We start from the raw sequence: 17,417 nt of genomic DNA on the forward strand, positions 1-17,417 counted from the left end.
AAGCCGGGCCAATCAAAATGAAGCACTCATAGCTTTGTAGGGATTCAGGGACCTGAAGTTTTGAAAAGCACTGTAGCTTGTCACAGGTGCAAAATGTTAGTTTGGGGCAGTTATTATAGAAACAGATTCAAACGGGGAAGACAGAAGGGATTGACACACACAAAGTATATGGGCTCCCAGATTTACCGAGCTACAGTGGGGCAAAAAAGTATTTAGTCAGCCACCAATTGTGCAAGTTCTCCCATTTAAAAAGATGAGAGAGGCCTGTAATTTTTATCATAGGTACACTTCCAACTATGAGAGACAGAATGGGGGAAACAATCCAGGAAATCACATTGTAGGATTTTTAATGAATTAATTGGTCAATTCCTCGGTAAAATAAGTATTTGGTCACCTACAAACAAGCAAGATTTCTGGCTCTCACAGACCTGTAACTTCTTCTTTAAGAGGCTCCTCTGTCCTCCACTCGTTACCTGTATTAATGGCACCTTTTTGAACTCGTTATCAGTATAAAAGACACCTGTCCACAACCTCAAACAGTCATACTCCAAACTCCACTATGGCCAAGACCAAAGAGCTGTCAAAGGAGACCAGAGACTAAATTGTAGACCTGCACCAGGCTGGGAAAACTGAATCTGCAATAGGTAAGCAGCTTGGTGTGAAGAAATCAACTGTGGGAGCAATTATTAGAAAATGGAAGACATACAAGACCACTGCTAATCTCCCTCCATCTGGGGCTCCATGCAAGATCTCACCCCGTGGGGTCAAAATGATCACAAGAACGGTGGGCAAAAATCCCAGAACCACACGGGGGGACCTAGTGAATGACCTGCAGAGAGCTGGGACCAAAGTAACAGAGGCTACCATCAGTAACACACTACGCCGCCAGGGACTTAAATCCTGCAGTTCCAGACGTGTCCCCCTGCTTAAGCCAGTACATATCCAGGCCCGTCTGAAGTTCGCTAGAGGGCATTTGGATGATCCAGAAGAGGATTGGGAGAATGTCATATGGTCAGATGAAACCAAAATAGAACTTTTTGGTAAAAACTCAACTCGTCGTGTTTGGAGGAGAAAGAATGCAGAGTTGCATCCAAAGAACACCATACCTACTGTGAAGCATGGGGGTGGCAACATCATGCTTTGGGGCTGTTTTTCTGCAAAGGGACCAGGACGACTGATCCGTGTAAAGGAAAGAATGAATGGGGCCATGTATCGTGAGATTTTGAGTGAAAACCTCCTTCCATCAGCAAGGGCACTGAAGATGAAGCGTGGCTGGGTCTTTCAGCATGACAATGATCCCAAACACACCCCCAGGGCAACGAAGGAGTGGCTTCGTAAGAAGCATTTCAAGGTCCTGGAGTGGCCTAGCCAGTCTCCAGATCTCAACCCCATAGAAAATCTTTGGAGGGAGTTGAAAGTCCGTGTTGCCCAGCGACAGCCCCAAAACATCACTGCTTTAGAGGAGATCTGCATGGAGGAATGGGCCAAAATACCAGCAACAGTGTGTGAAAACCTTGTGAAGACTTACAGAAAACGTTTGACCTCTGTCATTGCCAACAAAGGGTATATAACAAAGTATTGAGATGAACTTTTGTTATTGACCAAATACTTATTTTCCACAATCATTTGAAAATAAATTCTTTAAAAATCCTACAATGTGATTTCCTGGATTTTTTTTCTCATTCTGTCTCTCATAGTTGAGGTATACCTATGATAAAAATTACAGGCCTCTCATCTTTTTAAATGGGAGAACTTTTACAATTGGTGGCTGACTAAACACTTTTTTGCCCCACTGTATATGGTGCACCGTGCACCCCCCGACACACAAGTTGGTTACATGGTTCTGACCTCCAGCAATCGGTCTAGCACCAGCCTAATAAGAGATTCACCTGCTACTGCCAATATTTCACAAACACGGCATGTGTGGACTCTGTGTTCTGTTGGGTGCCATACGTTCATTGCCTTTAGCAGGGCCCATTTATAACTACACTTGAGCTAGTAATGAACATTGTTGGCACTTAAGAAAGTCAAGGAGTTAGTTAGAGAGCATGAGTTACGACTGAACCTTTTATTTTAGAGGGAAAAAAAGCATCCTTTACATAGAAATACTGCTCTTATACACATCCAAAAGTGGTGAATGTTAATTAACAAATGTCAAATGTTCCACACAGAATGTTTGATGGACAGTGATGCTACGTTGCTGATGGTTTGGCTTCTTACCTTGTTGCTCCCCCGAGCTTTGCTGTTGATGCTGGAATCTTGACTCGCCACAATCTCCACGTTGTTGGAGGTGATGGGGAGAGAAGTGGAGCCATTATCGCCAGAAAGGCAGCTGAAATTGCAGCACAGACATTCAAGTTCAGCATGTTTCATAAAATAAACATTAAGTGCCTACAAACATGTCTGTTTTTCAATGATCAAACTCAAATGAAAGAGAGACATCTCATGTCACAAAGTCAGCCTAGCTTCAGAGGTGTGCAAGTGCTTAATTCTAAGAATAAACTCACATTATCTGACACTCCTGCATGCTGCAGAGGTCTGTGGAGATCGGTCTGGTAGAATCTGACATGGATGATCGATCGGTGTTCCCCAAAAGACCTGCTGCTCCCAATAAACCGTTCAGCTCTCCATTAAAAGACGGCATTCTTGGACCATCACTCGATGGTGCATCTGAGGACATACGTTAAATGAAGTGGTTATGATGGGATAGATCGTACAAAGACGTTAGTTGGGAATTCAAAGCAAGCAATGAGGCAATGTTTATTCTAGAGGTGTTTTATTGTATTAGTGCTCACATCACAGACCCTGATCCAAAGCAGTGAAGTTAAGGCTAGCTGGCTAACTGCTAGCTTAGGTGACGGCTGGATATGGTTTGGCCACCCCTGCCTTGCATTGCTCTGGGCTAAGTAGTGTAAAAACAAAATCCTAAGTGTAATACCCTTGCACTACTGCAAGATTGAAACATGTATTTTGTGTGTCTATAGTATTTTTGGCAAGCATTGCTCAGTTATTTAATTTCAGTATCCATATAGTTTCTTTAAATAAACATTAGTGCTAACAAAAACATCTCTGCATTTTAAATAATCAAATTAAAATGTGATTATACTTCACGTGACAGTCAGATTTAAAGTTGTCCAAGTGGATGATACTAAAAACAATCTCACACTATACAGATTCATAAAACTTATCAAATAATTGTAAAGCAATAAAGTTGAGCTTTTGGAGTTTAAAGATGTGCATTTGGACTATACTGTAGTTGTGCTTATTAGAAAGTCAGAATTTTCAACTTCATTTTATTTGTAAAGCCTGATGCAGCTTATATCGATATTCCAGGGAAATGTAGGTAATAAAAAATGTGCCCATGTCATCTGTCGTTTAAATTTAACAGTGGTTCTGTTAAACACAAGGATATATCCAAATATTGTTTAGCATGTTTTTATTTAATATATTTAAATATTTGGACATACAGTAAGCCATTAACACTGAAAGAGCATTCTTCATGGTGTCAGCAAGATGCCAACTAAACCCTTCCCCCTTGCAGACATGAATCAATACCGTCTTTAGTAGAACATTCTTTTTTCATACACATTTTTATACTCAAGATCAGGAAAACTGCAGGGGGCTTTAACCATTAATACCGACTACAGTTACTTTACCAGTGCCTAGCCCTGTTAATGTGCATGCTGGCTCACAGCCATTACTTTCTGGTTGTACAAGTCAGTTAAACGGAGCCATGATTAGTTCTCAATTTCACCTGCTCTTTACCTGTAATGACACATCAAAGTGTCTGCTGTGAAACAGAACTTTAGGCATCAAGAAATAGACATTTGCTGTCTGACAAAATCATTTGCATGATAAAGGTCACGAAAAAAAATAATATGTTGTATATGTTCTGAGCATCAATCGTTTCTGCTCCTGCGAAGACTAACACATAAAACATAATTAAGTGTAGCTATGTAAATATTGTGTTGTTTTCACCAGAGATATAACGTGAGTACAGCAGCAGGAAGGAGTTTCTAAACAACCAAGTATTACTGGGCTGCGGATACCACAAACAAACCTTCAATCAGTGTGTATTAGAATTGTCCAACTAAACCGACCTTCTACGCAGTTGGAGCTTAAGCTAACTCTTGATTACGTTAGCAGTGAAATAATTCCGGCTAAACAATGAAGTATAAAACATAACGTTACACTTCAGTTTACGGATTTTCAGTCATAAATGAGAAAGTACTACAGATATAATTTCGATTGAAGGAACATGTTTTACTTTTTCGTCGCTGGGAAAGATAAAGAGCAAGCTTTCCTACACCAGAAAATAGTCAAGAGACATAAGCTAGTTCGTTACAAAGCTAGCACTTGGGACGATAAAATACTAAGGACATTTCCGCCGCAGTTAGCGCTCTAACATTAAAAAACCTGGAAATATTATTTTCTTTGTGAAAACATATTAATAAAATGCAGGTGTTATTTTATTTACACCAACATTCTGATTCGAATCGAAGGGGCTGCTTTCGTTACTGGGTAGTGAAACTGCTGCTGAGCTAACTTTACTCCATGGTAGCGCGCTAAACCAACTCACGCTAGCTAAGTACCAATTTAGCTCTGAGCTAGCTCGTTAGCATTCCATTAGCTTCTGCGGCCTAAACTAGCGCAGCCGCTTTTCATTCCCGGTGCCACTTACCGGTGCTGTTCCCGGGACGGTCGAGCTTTAGAATGTCCCGGAGGTGCTGGGTCGCACCCTCAATATCTATATTAGAATTGGACGCCATGTGTAAGGGAAAGGGGAAAATGGGTTAATTGAGGGAGAGATGATAATTTCGTTCTTGATACGATGCTGTCAGTGTTCCTTTCGTTCACCCAGAGCAACCGTCTAAACTTCCGTTATGTCCGCGCTTTACGCTCCGACTTGGATCTGCGTCAGGTCATTGGTTCCTACCTCAACTTCTTTAGGTTTATTGTACACAAGAGGGCACTGGCTTTCCTCCAAAAACCTGTCACTTTCTGACTTACAGTCTTTCAAATTTAACCTTTTATTCACACATTTTTACCTATATTAGAGAGTGGTAGGACGTGGTTTGATCTACCAGAATGACCAACCATATAGGAGACAGGGGCCCTCAAAGTCCACACATATTGGATAACCACCCATCCAAAGAGACCAGTATCGAATTAAAAAATAAAAACTGTATGGTGTTCATTGGAAAACTAACAAACAATTGATACTTAGTGTCTAAAATAATAATGCTCCTTTTTTTGCGTTCTAAACATTACATTTCATCGTCACTTGTTAGACACTTTTATCCAAAGCGACTTACATACACTTAATACTGTGGACAATCCCTACAAGAGCAACTTGAGGCAAAGTGACTTGCCCAAGGACACAACGACATGCTGTCTGCACTGGGGATTGAACTTGTGTTCACCTGATTCAAAGATCAACGCACTAGCCTATCCCACTGAGCCACAGCTTCCCTAAACTTAATTTCTGTGGTTGGAAAAAACCTTTAACAAAGTAACATTTCTCAAACCAGACTGTAAACATACTAAGTGAGTAAGTATACTTGGCTAAAGGTATTAAACGTAAAAGTAATCAATGCAGAACATCTGTTTAGAAATTAGAAAAAACACCCAAATAAACAATTATTACAAATAATTAAGAAAATTACTTAAATGTTTGTAGGTTACATTATTTACCTCTCAATCAATGAGTTGATTATTTAAATAAGCTGTTTCTGCTTAACTGATGGCTATTTTTTTTTTAAAGAAACAAAATATTTATACAAAAGTTCTTATTTGTAAAAAAAAAAAAAAAAGCTCTAACATAAAGATATAGATGTAAAAAGTACAGTATTTTCATTTGAATTGCACTGTAATAGAAGTATAAATGTGCATTAAAAAAATACCAAAGAAGAGAACAAGTACCTCAATACTTGGGTGAATGCACTTTGTTAAATTGTACCACTGCTTAATTTTCAAAAATGTGTTAACCCCATGTTTTATTCCCATTATTGAATATGGTGTGTTATAAGGTAAGTTGTAAAGTTTAGTAGAAAGCAATAATATTAAGTTGAACCATATATTTTTTATTAAAACTTAATAGTATTGCTTTCAACGAATCTAATACAGTTATGGGAAATTTGTTCACATAATATTTAAGTCAATATTTGAGTTTTTCAGTGCATTATTCAAACGAACCATGTGTTGATTAGGATGTATTTGGAAAGTAATTAATGTGGAAGTTCGCTTAGGACTCTACTGGATGACGCTACTGACAGCAACATAACAAGACAACATTCCCTAGCATACTGACATACTCTTTGATTCCAAAGATCTGGTCATTGTCTTCAACCTTGAAAGCTTCTTCTCTTGACCTGTTGTGGAGAGTTATGCATTGTTATTTAATACCTTTATTAAATGGTGTTTCATACATTTGTATATAATGGTCAGGGTTGAGAAGGATACTTTAAACATTTTATATGTTACAATTACTAGTTACCTGTAAAAAAATATATATATCTGTAACCACATTTAATTATCATAACACAAAAGTAGTGTGACCTGATTACTTTCCGTTACTTTTGGATTACCTCAACATCAAACGCAATGCAAATAAATAAAAGACCTATAAGTCTACCTATACTATATTGACCTTTATTGATACATTGTAATCTTGCCAGTAATCCCTGTTTTTTTAAAAGTGTAACAGTAATCTGACAACGTTATTTCTTAGTGTAACCGTAAGCGAAAACAGTTACCTTTCTTTGGTATCCTGATTACGTTACGTTGTAATCCGTCACTCCCCAATGATAATGCTGTATTTATTTTATTGCTAATATCTGTCAATGTAATGTATTTTTTTTAATGCTTTGGTAATAAAAGTGTCTGATTCATGCCAGCAATGCTTGTTTCAATTTAGAAAGACTGAGTGATGGACACAAACATAGAAATATATCACCTAATAACCACTCAGTAAGCACAGGGCTTGTTCACATGCAGTATGTCTTTTGCTGCTGATAAAGCACTGAATTTTCCCGCATTTAAATGTTCCAGTTAGCAAGATAACTTGTATGCTTTGATGGATGGTATTAACAGTATTTTTGATTTATATTCAGAGTTCCTTCTTGAAAAATAGTTGAGATGCAAAATTGTTTGTGACATGTCTGCCGGTGTTGACCTGAATCGGTTGTTGTCAACCCAAAGCAGCTGCACATAGATCCATATCTTACATTAGGGTTCACAGAGCTACACCTTTGCAGCCACATCATTCTCCCATTGATTTAATTGGATAGTAAGCTGATTACACAAGACTGTGAAACATGAGAAGATACAGTGATGACACTTGTGCCCAATCCTATTGTCTTCTTATGTGCCGGTTCAGCAATGGCACCCAATATCTATCAGGTCAAGCTGTCACTATGGAAACCTGTGTAGTAGAAAGACACGCCTTCTCCTTCTGGAACATGTCTAATGTTTGTTGTGATCTATGATTTTTTTTATGACCTCCTCTGGAAATCCTATCTTGACATCAGTGAGAAGTATACTGTACTGTACTTAAGTAAATGTTGAGGTTCTTGTACTTTACTTGAGTATTTCCATTTAGTGATGCTTTATACTTCTTCTCCACTCAATTGAAAAGGGAAATATTGTGATTTTACTTCACACATTCAACAGATTTAGCTACTTAAAAAAATGCATCTCTAAAATGTTAACTAGTGGAATAACTGTTTAAGTCACAAAATAGTCAGTTATTTAAATATCTAACAAAAGTCAATCAGAACTGTTTATCTGCAACACTAAAATGCTATTTGTTGCAACAATATTTCTTTTACAAATGTCACATTTATATCAATAGACACTAAACGGTCATTTATTCTGCACAATGATTATTTTACTTTCAATATTCTAAGTACATTTTGCTGATAATACTTTGTCCTTATGTAGATTTATGAATGCAGGACTTTTACATGCAATGAAGTATTTTGAGTTTTGACAATAACGTACTGGTACTTTTACTCGAGTAAAGCATCTGAATATATCTTCCATCATTGCTTGACGCTTTCTTCACATATCGAATGGATTTGCTTTCGCATTGGCTGCACCTTTTAGAATATTTGGTTACAGCTACCTTTGACTAGGGATTATCCATACAGTGTTTCTTCTAGGTCTGCAAAAGTAATCGCAATATTTGTCAAAGCATCTCTGAGTATTGAGGTGGGGTATGAATATTGCAGCCTTGTATTTTCAGTCTTGAGACTTTCCCCAGGGAAATGAGAATAATGATGCAATAATGATAATTTCCTAACATTTCGTGAATCGCAAATGTTATATCAGTCAGAATATTTGCAATTATATATTTTTAACAAATCATGCAGTCCTAGTTCTTTTCTCCTGATAGTGACTCATGGCATCTTCGGATACTGAGCACAGATCCATAATTGGATCTTATTCTCAAGTTTCAAATCTGTGTACTTCACTCTATAAAATGGCAATACTGAGTCATGACTTCATAAATGCAACTCATGCCTGGCTAATAGAGTGCCTTTTAAAATAGAATTGACAAATTGTAGTTAGGTGGCCTGGTCGCATCTGGCCGACACAACCTCCCCTTAATAAGTTCAGTATCTACGTTATTACACTTTTGCATTTATTTGAACATTTCAGTAAACTGGATCACAATAAATATACATTAGGTATTGTCAATTTCCCAGCTGAACCTCTGTAGTAAGGTCACCCCTACTAATTTGCTAAAAGCCAAAATCAAATGCACTCACAGCTGGGGGAAGCAGTTTATCTGTGATTGGCCAAATTCTCTTGTTACAATTTTGTCTCCCTTTCTCTCTGGCTACTTGAATTACAATATTCCTAAAGGTCATTTTGCAATTCTGGCCCAGTGATGTATAAATATACTGCCTGCTTCAGCTTTGAGGACTTTTATGACTAACTGTAGAGAGATAGGTGAAAGATTGGGAACTCAATCAGCCGTAGAGAATGATATGAAGAGACACCGTTAAGAAAAAAGTCCAGGTTTTATTGTCTATGGCGGCTGATGTCCATTTTAAATGCCAGACGTGTGAGAGACAGAGAGCAAAAGAGATGGAGAAAAAGAGGGAAAATGCAGGAGCCAATCACACAGCATGGTGAGACTTTATGTCCTCCATGTTTCTTTGGTTTGCAAGAGCAAAACCTGGCATGACAGCGACTCATGGCAAAGTTAATAAAACACAATTAGGCAACACACAAGTAGGATCTAAAAACAACTTAAACACAAGAACTGATGAACCTGAACACGGATTTACAAACCGGTCAATGACAGTGCTAACAGAACTGAGTGCAGTCAACAGCAGTGTGTAAGGATTAAGTAAAGTGGAGAACAGGGCATGAATGGATGTCGTCTGTTTGAGGGTGGATATTCTAATGAGGGGGGCTCCCAGGACCATGCAGATCAGCGGAGTGGCAGACAGGGGCTTCTGATTGGTTCGCCGGCGGCTTTGAACAAAGAAACGCGTCGCAGTTCTACTGGCTGTGGTGGTCTGAAAAAAGAAACCACCTGGATGAGGTTCAGTGATTGACATCTAGAATCCGGTGGTTGCTTGTTTTGTCAAGCAGGCGTAAATGAGACAGCAGGAGGGAGGGACGAGTGTTCCCTCTTCCTCTCTCCCTTCCCCTCCCTCCGTACTTCATCACGTGATGCCCTTCACTATGGCCGCCCCTGCCCACCAGAGTGGGGAAGGGGGAGTTATCCAAAGTTGTGAATGGCCAGCCTGAACATGTCATTGGTGCACACCCACGCGTCGTTAATGTTCTTCAGGATGAAACTCTGGTGGAAACCCATGATAGGGTCGTCATCTGCCTACACGCACGCAAACACACACACACACACACACACACACACACACACACACACACACACACACACACACACACACACACACACACACACACACACACACACACACACACACACACACACACACACACACACACACACACACACACACACACACACACACACACACACACACACACACACACAACAAACAAACAGAAAGAGTAGGGGATCAGAATAAAGGCAGCAATACAGTGATTTCATTTAGCAGTATTAAAGGGGGTCTATTTGTCTAATTGTCTGGTTCATATTTGGGCCTCCACTGTGACATGTTTACATGCTTTCATGTTTTAAAAAAGATCTTAATTTTTCTCATACTGCCTGTGCTGCAGCACCTCTTTTCATCCTCTGTCTGAAACTAGAGCCCAGTCTGCTCTGATTGGTTAGCTGGCCGGTAAACCGCTTGGAGATTAATCAAAAGTTATTTCTAAATACAACATGTTTCAAAAGGTAATGAGTAATTGCGTTCCTCTTGTAGGCAAACATATTGTGAGCATCCTTGAGGACAAGCAAGTCATTGCATTAGCTTTCCATTTGCAAAGAACCTTTTTAGTAACCCGGAAAACTGACATTGATACCTGCATCAAAAAAACAACAACACCGGGAGAGAAGTGCTACCATGCAGGACATAATGGCTGAAGAAGCCACTTTTACATATAGTATGTGACATGTTCTATCTAAATCAGTCACACTGACCACGAAACACATTTTGAGTTATACACTCTGTTGGAAAGAGGAGATTCTTAGCTTTTCAATAAATGAATATTCAGCACAAATTCTGAGAAAAAGTCCGTCACGAGTTTTTTTTTGCCAGTTACTTCAAGAGGAGGCTGAAGGGTAATATTTTTGAACATAGTACCCCTTGCCTCTCCTTATGACCACCACTGTATTAGCTGTGATTTTGAGCTAGTCTGTAGAAAGCTCGTTAGCATACTGTCCCTGTCATATTGTTCATCAGTCAGCAGAAAGATGACGGAATCCATCCATCGCATTGATTAGGCTAACTGATTTTAAGCTAGTAGCATCTAGGACGAGGACACTTATTAAAGGGCGGATGAAGGTTGGCGAGTTTGACAAAACACACATCACCTGTCTAAGTTGCTCCGTTCGCCGCTCGTCAACGCACCTTTACAAGCTTCAACTTCGTATTGATCATCGGAATTCTGCGATAATATTTTGATATTCTTAAAGCCGATATATTGTTTTTATTTGAGATCAGATGAGAAGCCACTGTTTTGGACCCTGTCGTGTTACTATCAGCCTGTCATTCATAACTCCAGGGAGACGTGAAAAGAGGGAGGGAAGCAGTGCTGATCAGAGAGGAGACGGTGATCGCTGAAGTTGACACCCTGTCTTAACAGGCCTCCAAAATATATTTATCGTCTGAATATTACAATAAAAGTTTGATATTCTGAAAGCCAAGACTTTGTTTGTTTAGAATCAACCAAACCCTAAAATGATCAAAACGTTTTTTCTCAAAAATCCACGTTTATCTCGGAATGCTACATTGCGACATCTGACAGATTTCCAACGGGTCACATATTAAAATTGCGTAATGTATGACCCAATATGTGGAAAAGTGGAGGATTTATTTAAAGGAAACGTCATAGTTTGTCTGTTTTGAGACTATTGTAACAGAAATATCTGGAACACAGGTACAAAAAAAAAAAAAAAACCAATCTGTACAATTCAATGTGTGACTATTTAACTGTCAAACAAATGACATGCTTAAAATTCTTTAAAATAAGGAACAAACGATAGTGCTGCTTACTTTTAGCTGTCCTACAACCATACTCAAAATGCAGCAGTCTGGAGTCGGCTGGTGGTCCTGCGCTGTTATACTATGCGCTATTTTTGTGAAGGGTAGACCCTGGAACACACAGGAAAAACACACAAGAACATAGGGGTCAAAACATTTACCTAAGAAATGTAGCTATTTTCATCTAAAGCTTTTGATAACGTTTAAAAACAACAGGTATTATCCTTAATACAATTGTACTTATGGGTTTTACTACCCTAAATAGGTTGGGAGGAAACCTGTTTACCAACACTTGACATATTTACATAGTACTTACAGTAATCAGGTTAACAGTGCATGTAAACAGGTTCTCAGTACCTACATAACACGATTTCTCAGAACAACCTGCTTTCTCGAGTGCATGTAAAGTGAGTGAGTGGTGCAGTGATGTAGGAAATACAGATATAGGATATAAGAAATACATCCCATTCATATGGCTTCGCATCACCAATGCTAAGCTAAAGGCGGCTAATGTTCAGTGTGATGACGTTTAGTAGTGTCATTTGTTAGCAGCCGCTGTTTTAATAGACACATAGAAGCTTCGGCCGTTCACCAGAGGGATATTTACTGACGGATTTTATGTTGTAGAAAAGAACGTGAAAATCCCTTTTTGTTAACCACAGGTGTCATTGATACCTGCATCAAAAAAATATCTTCAACTAAGGATGGTTGCAAATTGCTGCAGGAAAAGAGTCTCAGCTGAGGACCAGTACCGGGGGAGAGAAGTGCTACCATGCAGGACATAATGGTTGAACAAGTCAATTTTACATACAGTATGTGACCTGCTCTATCTAAATCAGTGACACAGACCTTGAAACACATTTTGAGCTATATACACCGTTGTAAAGAGGAGATTCTTAGCTTTTCAATAAATGAATATTCAGCACAATACTGAGAAAAAGCCCTTCATATATAAATATAAAAGACGTTGAAATTTTTTTTTGAATTCGAGACGAGGAAAGCGGAAGTGGTAAAATGCTAACCCTTTTGTAGCTTTAAGGACCACCAGTGTGTTTCGTACTGGGGCCATTTACCTCCTGTCAGACATCAACTCTGTATATAGCTTAAGTTATCGACTCACAGTGAGCTTTTCAACAATCGCTCTTTTTCCTTGGAACTGCTGTCCTTCCCAAGTGAGGCATGATGCATCGATCTGTGTGGAGAGAGAGAAAGATCAAGAGATCAAGACAGAGGGGGGGAAACATTAGAAAAATGTTGCACAGATGAAAGGGCAAACAAACAAGTCACATAACCGAACTCTGCTGCTCGTCTCCTCACCCACACCCACTCCCGTGACCACATCACCCCTGTCCTTCAGAATCTGCAATGGCTCCCTGCCCCACAACGCATCCACTTCAAGATCCTTCTCCTCACCCACAAAACCTTTCATCACCAGGCCCCTTCCTACCTCACAGACCTGCTCCAACACCACACTCCTTCCCGCAGCCTCCGCTCGTGTGAAGCAAACCTCCTCTCACTTCCTCCCAGGACCAAACTCCGGACCTGGGGGGACAGAGCGTTTTCTGTCGCTGCCCCATCCCTCTGGAACTCACTCCCCAAAAACACCCGTGACTACCCTGACCTCACAATGTTTAAATCCCAAATCAAAACTCACCTTTTCAAGACTGCTTTTATCTGTAAATGAATATTGTGTTTTAAATATATTAAGTGTGTGGTTTGAATTATGTTTTGATGAATTGTGTCTCTGTAAAGTGTCTTTGAGTTTTTAGAAAAGCGCTATATAAATAAAATGTATTATAATTATTAGAACTGAAAAGATATTAGCTGAGCTCAAAGTTCCATCTGTTTGAAATGAACTTGATAGAAACACACAGATGTAGATTAAAGAGTCAGAAGGTTTTAAAAGGATCTTATTTACAATGTAGCTATAATATCTAATTGATTACGATACAGAAAAATACAGAAAGTATAATGTCCGGTGTAACTTACAACCTACTTATACACAAGTAAAGCTACATAAACATTGTTCTAAAATGGCTTAATGACCAGCTGTACGCTGTAAAAACAGGGGTTAAGGTTAGGACAGAAAGCTGATTGGCCTGCATGCAAGGGACACTAGTGTACACAATTCGGGGTCAGCTAGAACAACGACGCAGAGAGAGCTGTGTTCAAGACGAGCTTTATTTAGTATTTTCCATGTGATAGCATAAGAGATGCTTTACAGTGTCCTAGTCCAGTGTGACCTGAGGCTTTCTGCGGAAGTGTTTGTTCACTGAGCGTACAGTGTAGTAAAGAAGTGTTTTAAATGTTCATTATTTTTTTGAATTGAAACATTTCTCTTTAACCAAAGTTGCCAGTGGTCAGAATGCAGACTCGGTCACCAGCAAAAGCATTTTGGCTGTATTTGATAAATGCACTAATGTGGGTTTTTCCCTGAGTCCTTAACTGGACCGTGAGTTATGTGTGCCTTTACGCCCCTGTGAGTAATGCTTTGCTGTTAAACGCTTTTATTTTTACATGAATTGTGCTCCTGCCCAAACTAACTTCTCTAAATCATTAGTTCTTCGTATTTATTTCAACATCATGTAAAAAAAGAAAGTAAAGTCAAGAAGTAGACACAATTTAAGGTATTCATAAATCATACCAGAGTATGATTTGAAGATGAAGTTGTTGGTGTATTATAAGGTCAATAATCTCTATTTTTTGAAGTATAAAATAATAATAATTTCAAATGCCCATTACAATTCTTCAGTCTAGATTGCTTGTTTTTGCAGGACAGTCCAAAAAGCAAATATTTAGTTTACTTTACAGCTTTGACAATGATCTGCCATTATGTGTTTGTGAATGCAAGATATTATTCACACACTGATAAATCCAATTACAGCAGGGACAGTCTCGAAACACCCACAAAAACTGCACACTGAACGAATAACATTCATAGATTTTGTATCAGATATATTGTTAATGATGATTCATTATTGATCCAGCCAGTCCAGACAGGCCACACTACCACGTGAGTGGACGCTGCCTTCAACTACATATGAGACGAAAGCATGGTCATATCACACTCACATATATGGATCCGAGTTGTGATCTGTCAGAGTCAAACATCTGGTAGTAGTGCTGCACAAAGCTGGATCCTATCTGCTCCCAAAGAGGCTGGTCCACCATCCTGAATCACCCTGCAACACACACTGGGATCATGGAGAGGCAGCCGGTCAGAAAGAACTCCTCATTCTGTGCACATCGAGGCTAAGTTGGTTAGTTAAGACAGTGTTAAAATGATTTGATTCATGTGCTACGGCTTACTGAACACTGACTTTGTATTCACTCTAAATGTATTTAATTATATGTTGTGTTTTTTTCCTTCCTCTATGCATGTTTGTGTATGAAATGTTTTTGTAAAGTGTCTTTGAGTACATAAAGAAGCGCATTATAAACGACATGTATTCAAACGTTTATTATTATTAAAAGGATGTCGAAGTCTGACAGATGTTTTTTTTATATTTCGTCTACCTCAATTATATAAAGTAAAGATTCTATTAAAAGGGACAGTGTGAAGGATTTGGAAGTATGTAGCGTAATGGCTGTGGATTTCAACCAACCGAATACCCTTCTGCTTGGGCCTTGCTCTGAGGCCATCCTTACTATAACACTAGTTTAGGAGGAACGAAATTCAGACGACGACTGGCTTTGCCTCAGCGTGTCAGAGAAATATGTTGGCGTTAAGGTGATGTAAAGACGAGAAGGCTCTTTCTAAAGCCGGAGTTTGATGTCTCCATTATAAACTACTGTAGAAACAAGGCGGTGCAACATAGCCAACTCCCTGGAAGAGGACCCTCTCGCTATGTAGATATAAAAGGCTGATTCGAAGGTAACAAAAACAGAACGATTTTTTTACTTTACAATGACATTTTGGACAATAATGTTTTTCTTTTCAACATACTTTACTATGCCTTTTTAAAACTTTTTTATGGATACTATACTACAACTTTGTTTTGACGTACGGTACTATGACATTTTTCTGACTTACTTTACTTTGATTTTTTAACATATTATGACTTTTTTAGACATACTATGCCATCACTTCCTACTACACGAACATTTGTTTTTACATACTCAGCCAAATACTTTTTTGAATGTTTTTTATGCTTTACATAACTGTTTTCAGATGATTATACACCTTTTAATATTAGACACTATGATTAGAAACACTTATAGGAACCATTTATAACAAGTCATTTACATTAAGCCATATTAATGCATTACCACAGCCATGTTAATGCATTACCACACCGAAATCACATACATTTATCTCAGCTTGAAAGAAAAGTGTATTTACTTATTTTCTGTAGGAAGTCATTGCTTGCTTTATGCTAAAGTTTACATCAAGAAACAAACTAAACAACAAAACACGTTCAGCATCAAATTTCCAACACCACACAGCAAAACAAAAACATGTAAACTACATTAACCAGCGGAGTTTTGCTAAACACGCCGCACTGGTTTCTGGGCTTGGGTGACACTGACAGCAGTCATGTGCTTCAACATAACGATACACTGTTGTCAGGAACAATCTGAGAGCTCTGAAAATGAGTCAAAGCAACATACCATACATACCAACGGGTCATAAATTATTTTAGGTATGCTTAAAAATAGTCAAGGCAGGAATAAATCAGCGTATTTGAAACGTTTGCTAATGGAAAAGCTCTTGAAGGTTTTGGCTAGTTAACGTAAGCTAACTAGCTTCAACTAGCTTGTGGGCAGTTTTGTTTGCTAACATTGACTAAGCCTGTGCCAACGAGGACAGTTCATGTACTTAGCATGCCTCCCCGTCAGCTAATGTTAGACGTCAGTTACATTATATATCCAGGCGTTAGATTATTGGCTGGCTGTCTTTGGCCTGTTCCCCTGGTGCTAAAAATACCCCGTCTCCTTCAATGCTCCGGGCCCAGGCAGACAGCTCTGGAACCCCGAAGCAGCTACCCTACATAGGCGTGCCCGACGTTAGCACTTAACCGGGTAGCAGCAGCCAATTGAACTACTTATACCTCCTTATACTTGTTCAAATGTCAGACCTAACTAGCGTGTTTTGTTTGCGTACATGTTTCCATTCACTATACAACAAGACTGTTTATTAAAAAGAAGTAATAAAAACTTACCTCTAACCAACACCGAGGCCGGCTTCTCGATCGCACAGTGCAGTGTCTGCTCCCCTACGAGGGCACAGACGTAGAGCCGTAACCGGTCCGTTGGTTTGTGGGAATTGTAGTTTTTGTAAACAAACACTTTTTAACACTTGTATGTAGGGCTTGTACATTTAAAAAAAAGAAATGAACAAAAAAGTGGTTGATCCTTTTGCAAATAAAGCATGACAGAGAACAGTTCGTGTTATTCAACCTATGATTGGTTATGTCCATCTTGCATATTTAAGTTCCTCAAATCATGTTTAAGGTGATGATTCTCCAATGTTGTCATGACAACGTGTTTCTGCGGCCCCTAAATGGCAACACAAATCAGTTACTACAGGTCTAGATGAATGAGAAGTGAAATAAATAAGCAGTAAAGCACAGTTTCAAAAATGTATTAAACAATTAGGTAGACAACAATACACCCTTTATCAAGCAATAAGACTTATTAAAATGTTTTCATATTCAGATAATAAAATGTTTGTATTGCTGAGTTTGTAGTATCAGCAGGTTTTAAAAGAATGTACTGCGGACGATGAAAGTGATGGCCCTTTGCTTAACTTTTTCAGTCCTGTCCTTCTTA

The 17,417-nt window shown here is 38.8% G+C and overlaps 2 protein-coding genes across 2 annotated transcripts in view; both read right to left on the reverse strand.

Annotated features, from left to right (window-relative positions):
- The window catches only part of edc4 (enhancer of mRNA decapping 4), a 29,895-nt gene extending 25,003 nt beyond the window's left edge, over positions 1-4,892 (reverse strand). Inside the window, exons 1-3 of the mRNA XM_063907616.1 lie at positions 4,682-4,892; positions 2,508-2,670; positions 2,221-2,332 (exon numbers count right to left, since the gene is read on the reverse strand). Coding sequence (XP_063763686.1) covers positions 2,221-2,332; positions 2,508-2,670; positions 4,682-4,769 — 363 coding nt within the window. The 5' untranslated portion in view covers positions 4,770-4,892. The remainder of the gene's footprint in view (positions 1-2,220; positions 2,333-2,507; positions 2,671-4,681) is intronic.
- Positions 4,893-9,007: 4,115 nt separating this feature from the next.
- On the reverse strand, positions 9,008-17,036 carry nutf2 (nuclear transport factor 2). Its single transcript, XM_063873826.1, has 5 exons — positions 16,808-17,036; positions 14,718-14,839; positions 12,766-12,837; positions 11,658-11,756; positions 9,008-9,850 (listed from the first exon to the last, which is right to left on the reverse strand). Exons 2-5 carry the CDS (start codon positions 14,814-14,816, stop codon positions 9,737-9,739), a joined length of 384 nt encoding a protein of 127 aa, XP_063729896.1. The 5' UTR covers positions 14,817-14,839; positions 16,808-17,036; the 3' UTR covers positions 9,008-9,736.
- Between the last annotated feature and the right edge of the window lie 381 nt (positions 17,037-17,417).

This window comes from Eleginops maclovinus, chromosome 2, assembly GCF_036324505.1.
Source record: "Eleginops maclovinus isolate JMC-PN-2008 ecotype Puerto Natales chromosome 2, JC_Emac_rtc_rv5, whole genome shotgun sequence".
NCBI classification, from domain to species: domain Eukaryota; kingdom Metazoa; phylum Chordata; class Actinopteri; order Perciformes; family Eleginopidae; genus Eleginops; species Eleginops maclovinus.

Bases quoted from the DNA above. Each gene is read 5' to 3' on its own strand.
- nutf2 (XM_063873826.1), bottom strand. From the start codon at position 14,816: ATGGTGGACCAGCCTCTTTGGGAGCAGATAGGATCCAGCTTTGTGCAG. The intron at 12,838-14,717 runs GTGAGTGTGATA...CTCTCCACACAG, and splicing joins CACAACTCGGATCCATATAT to ATCGATGCATCATGCCTCAC. The intron at 11,757-12,765 runs GTGAGTCGATAA...TGTGTGTTCCAG, and splicing joins CGATTGTTGAAAAGCTCACT to GGTCTACCCTTCACAAAAAT.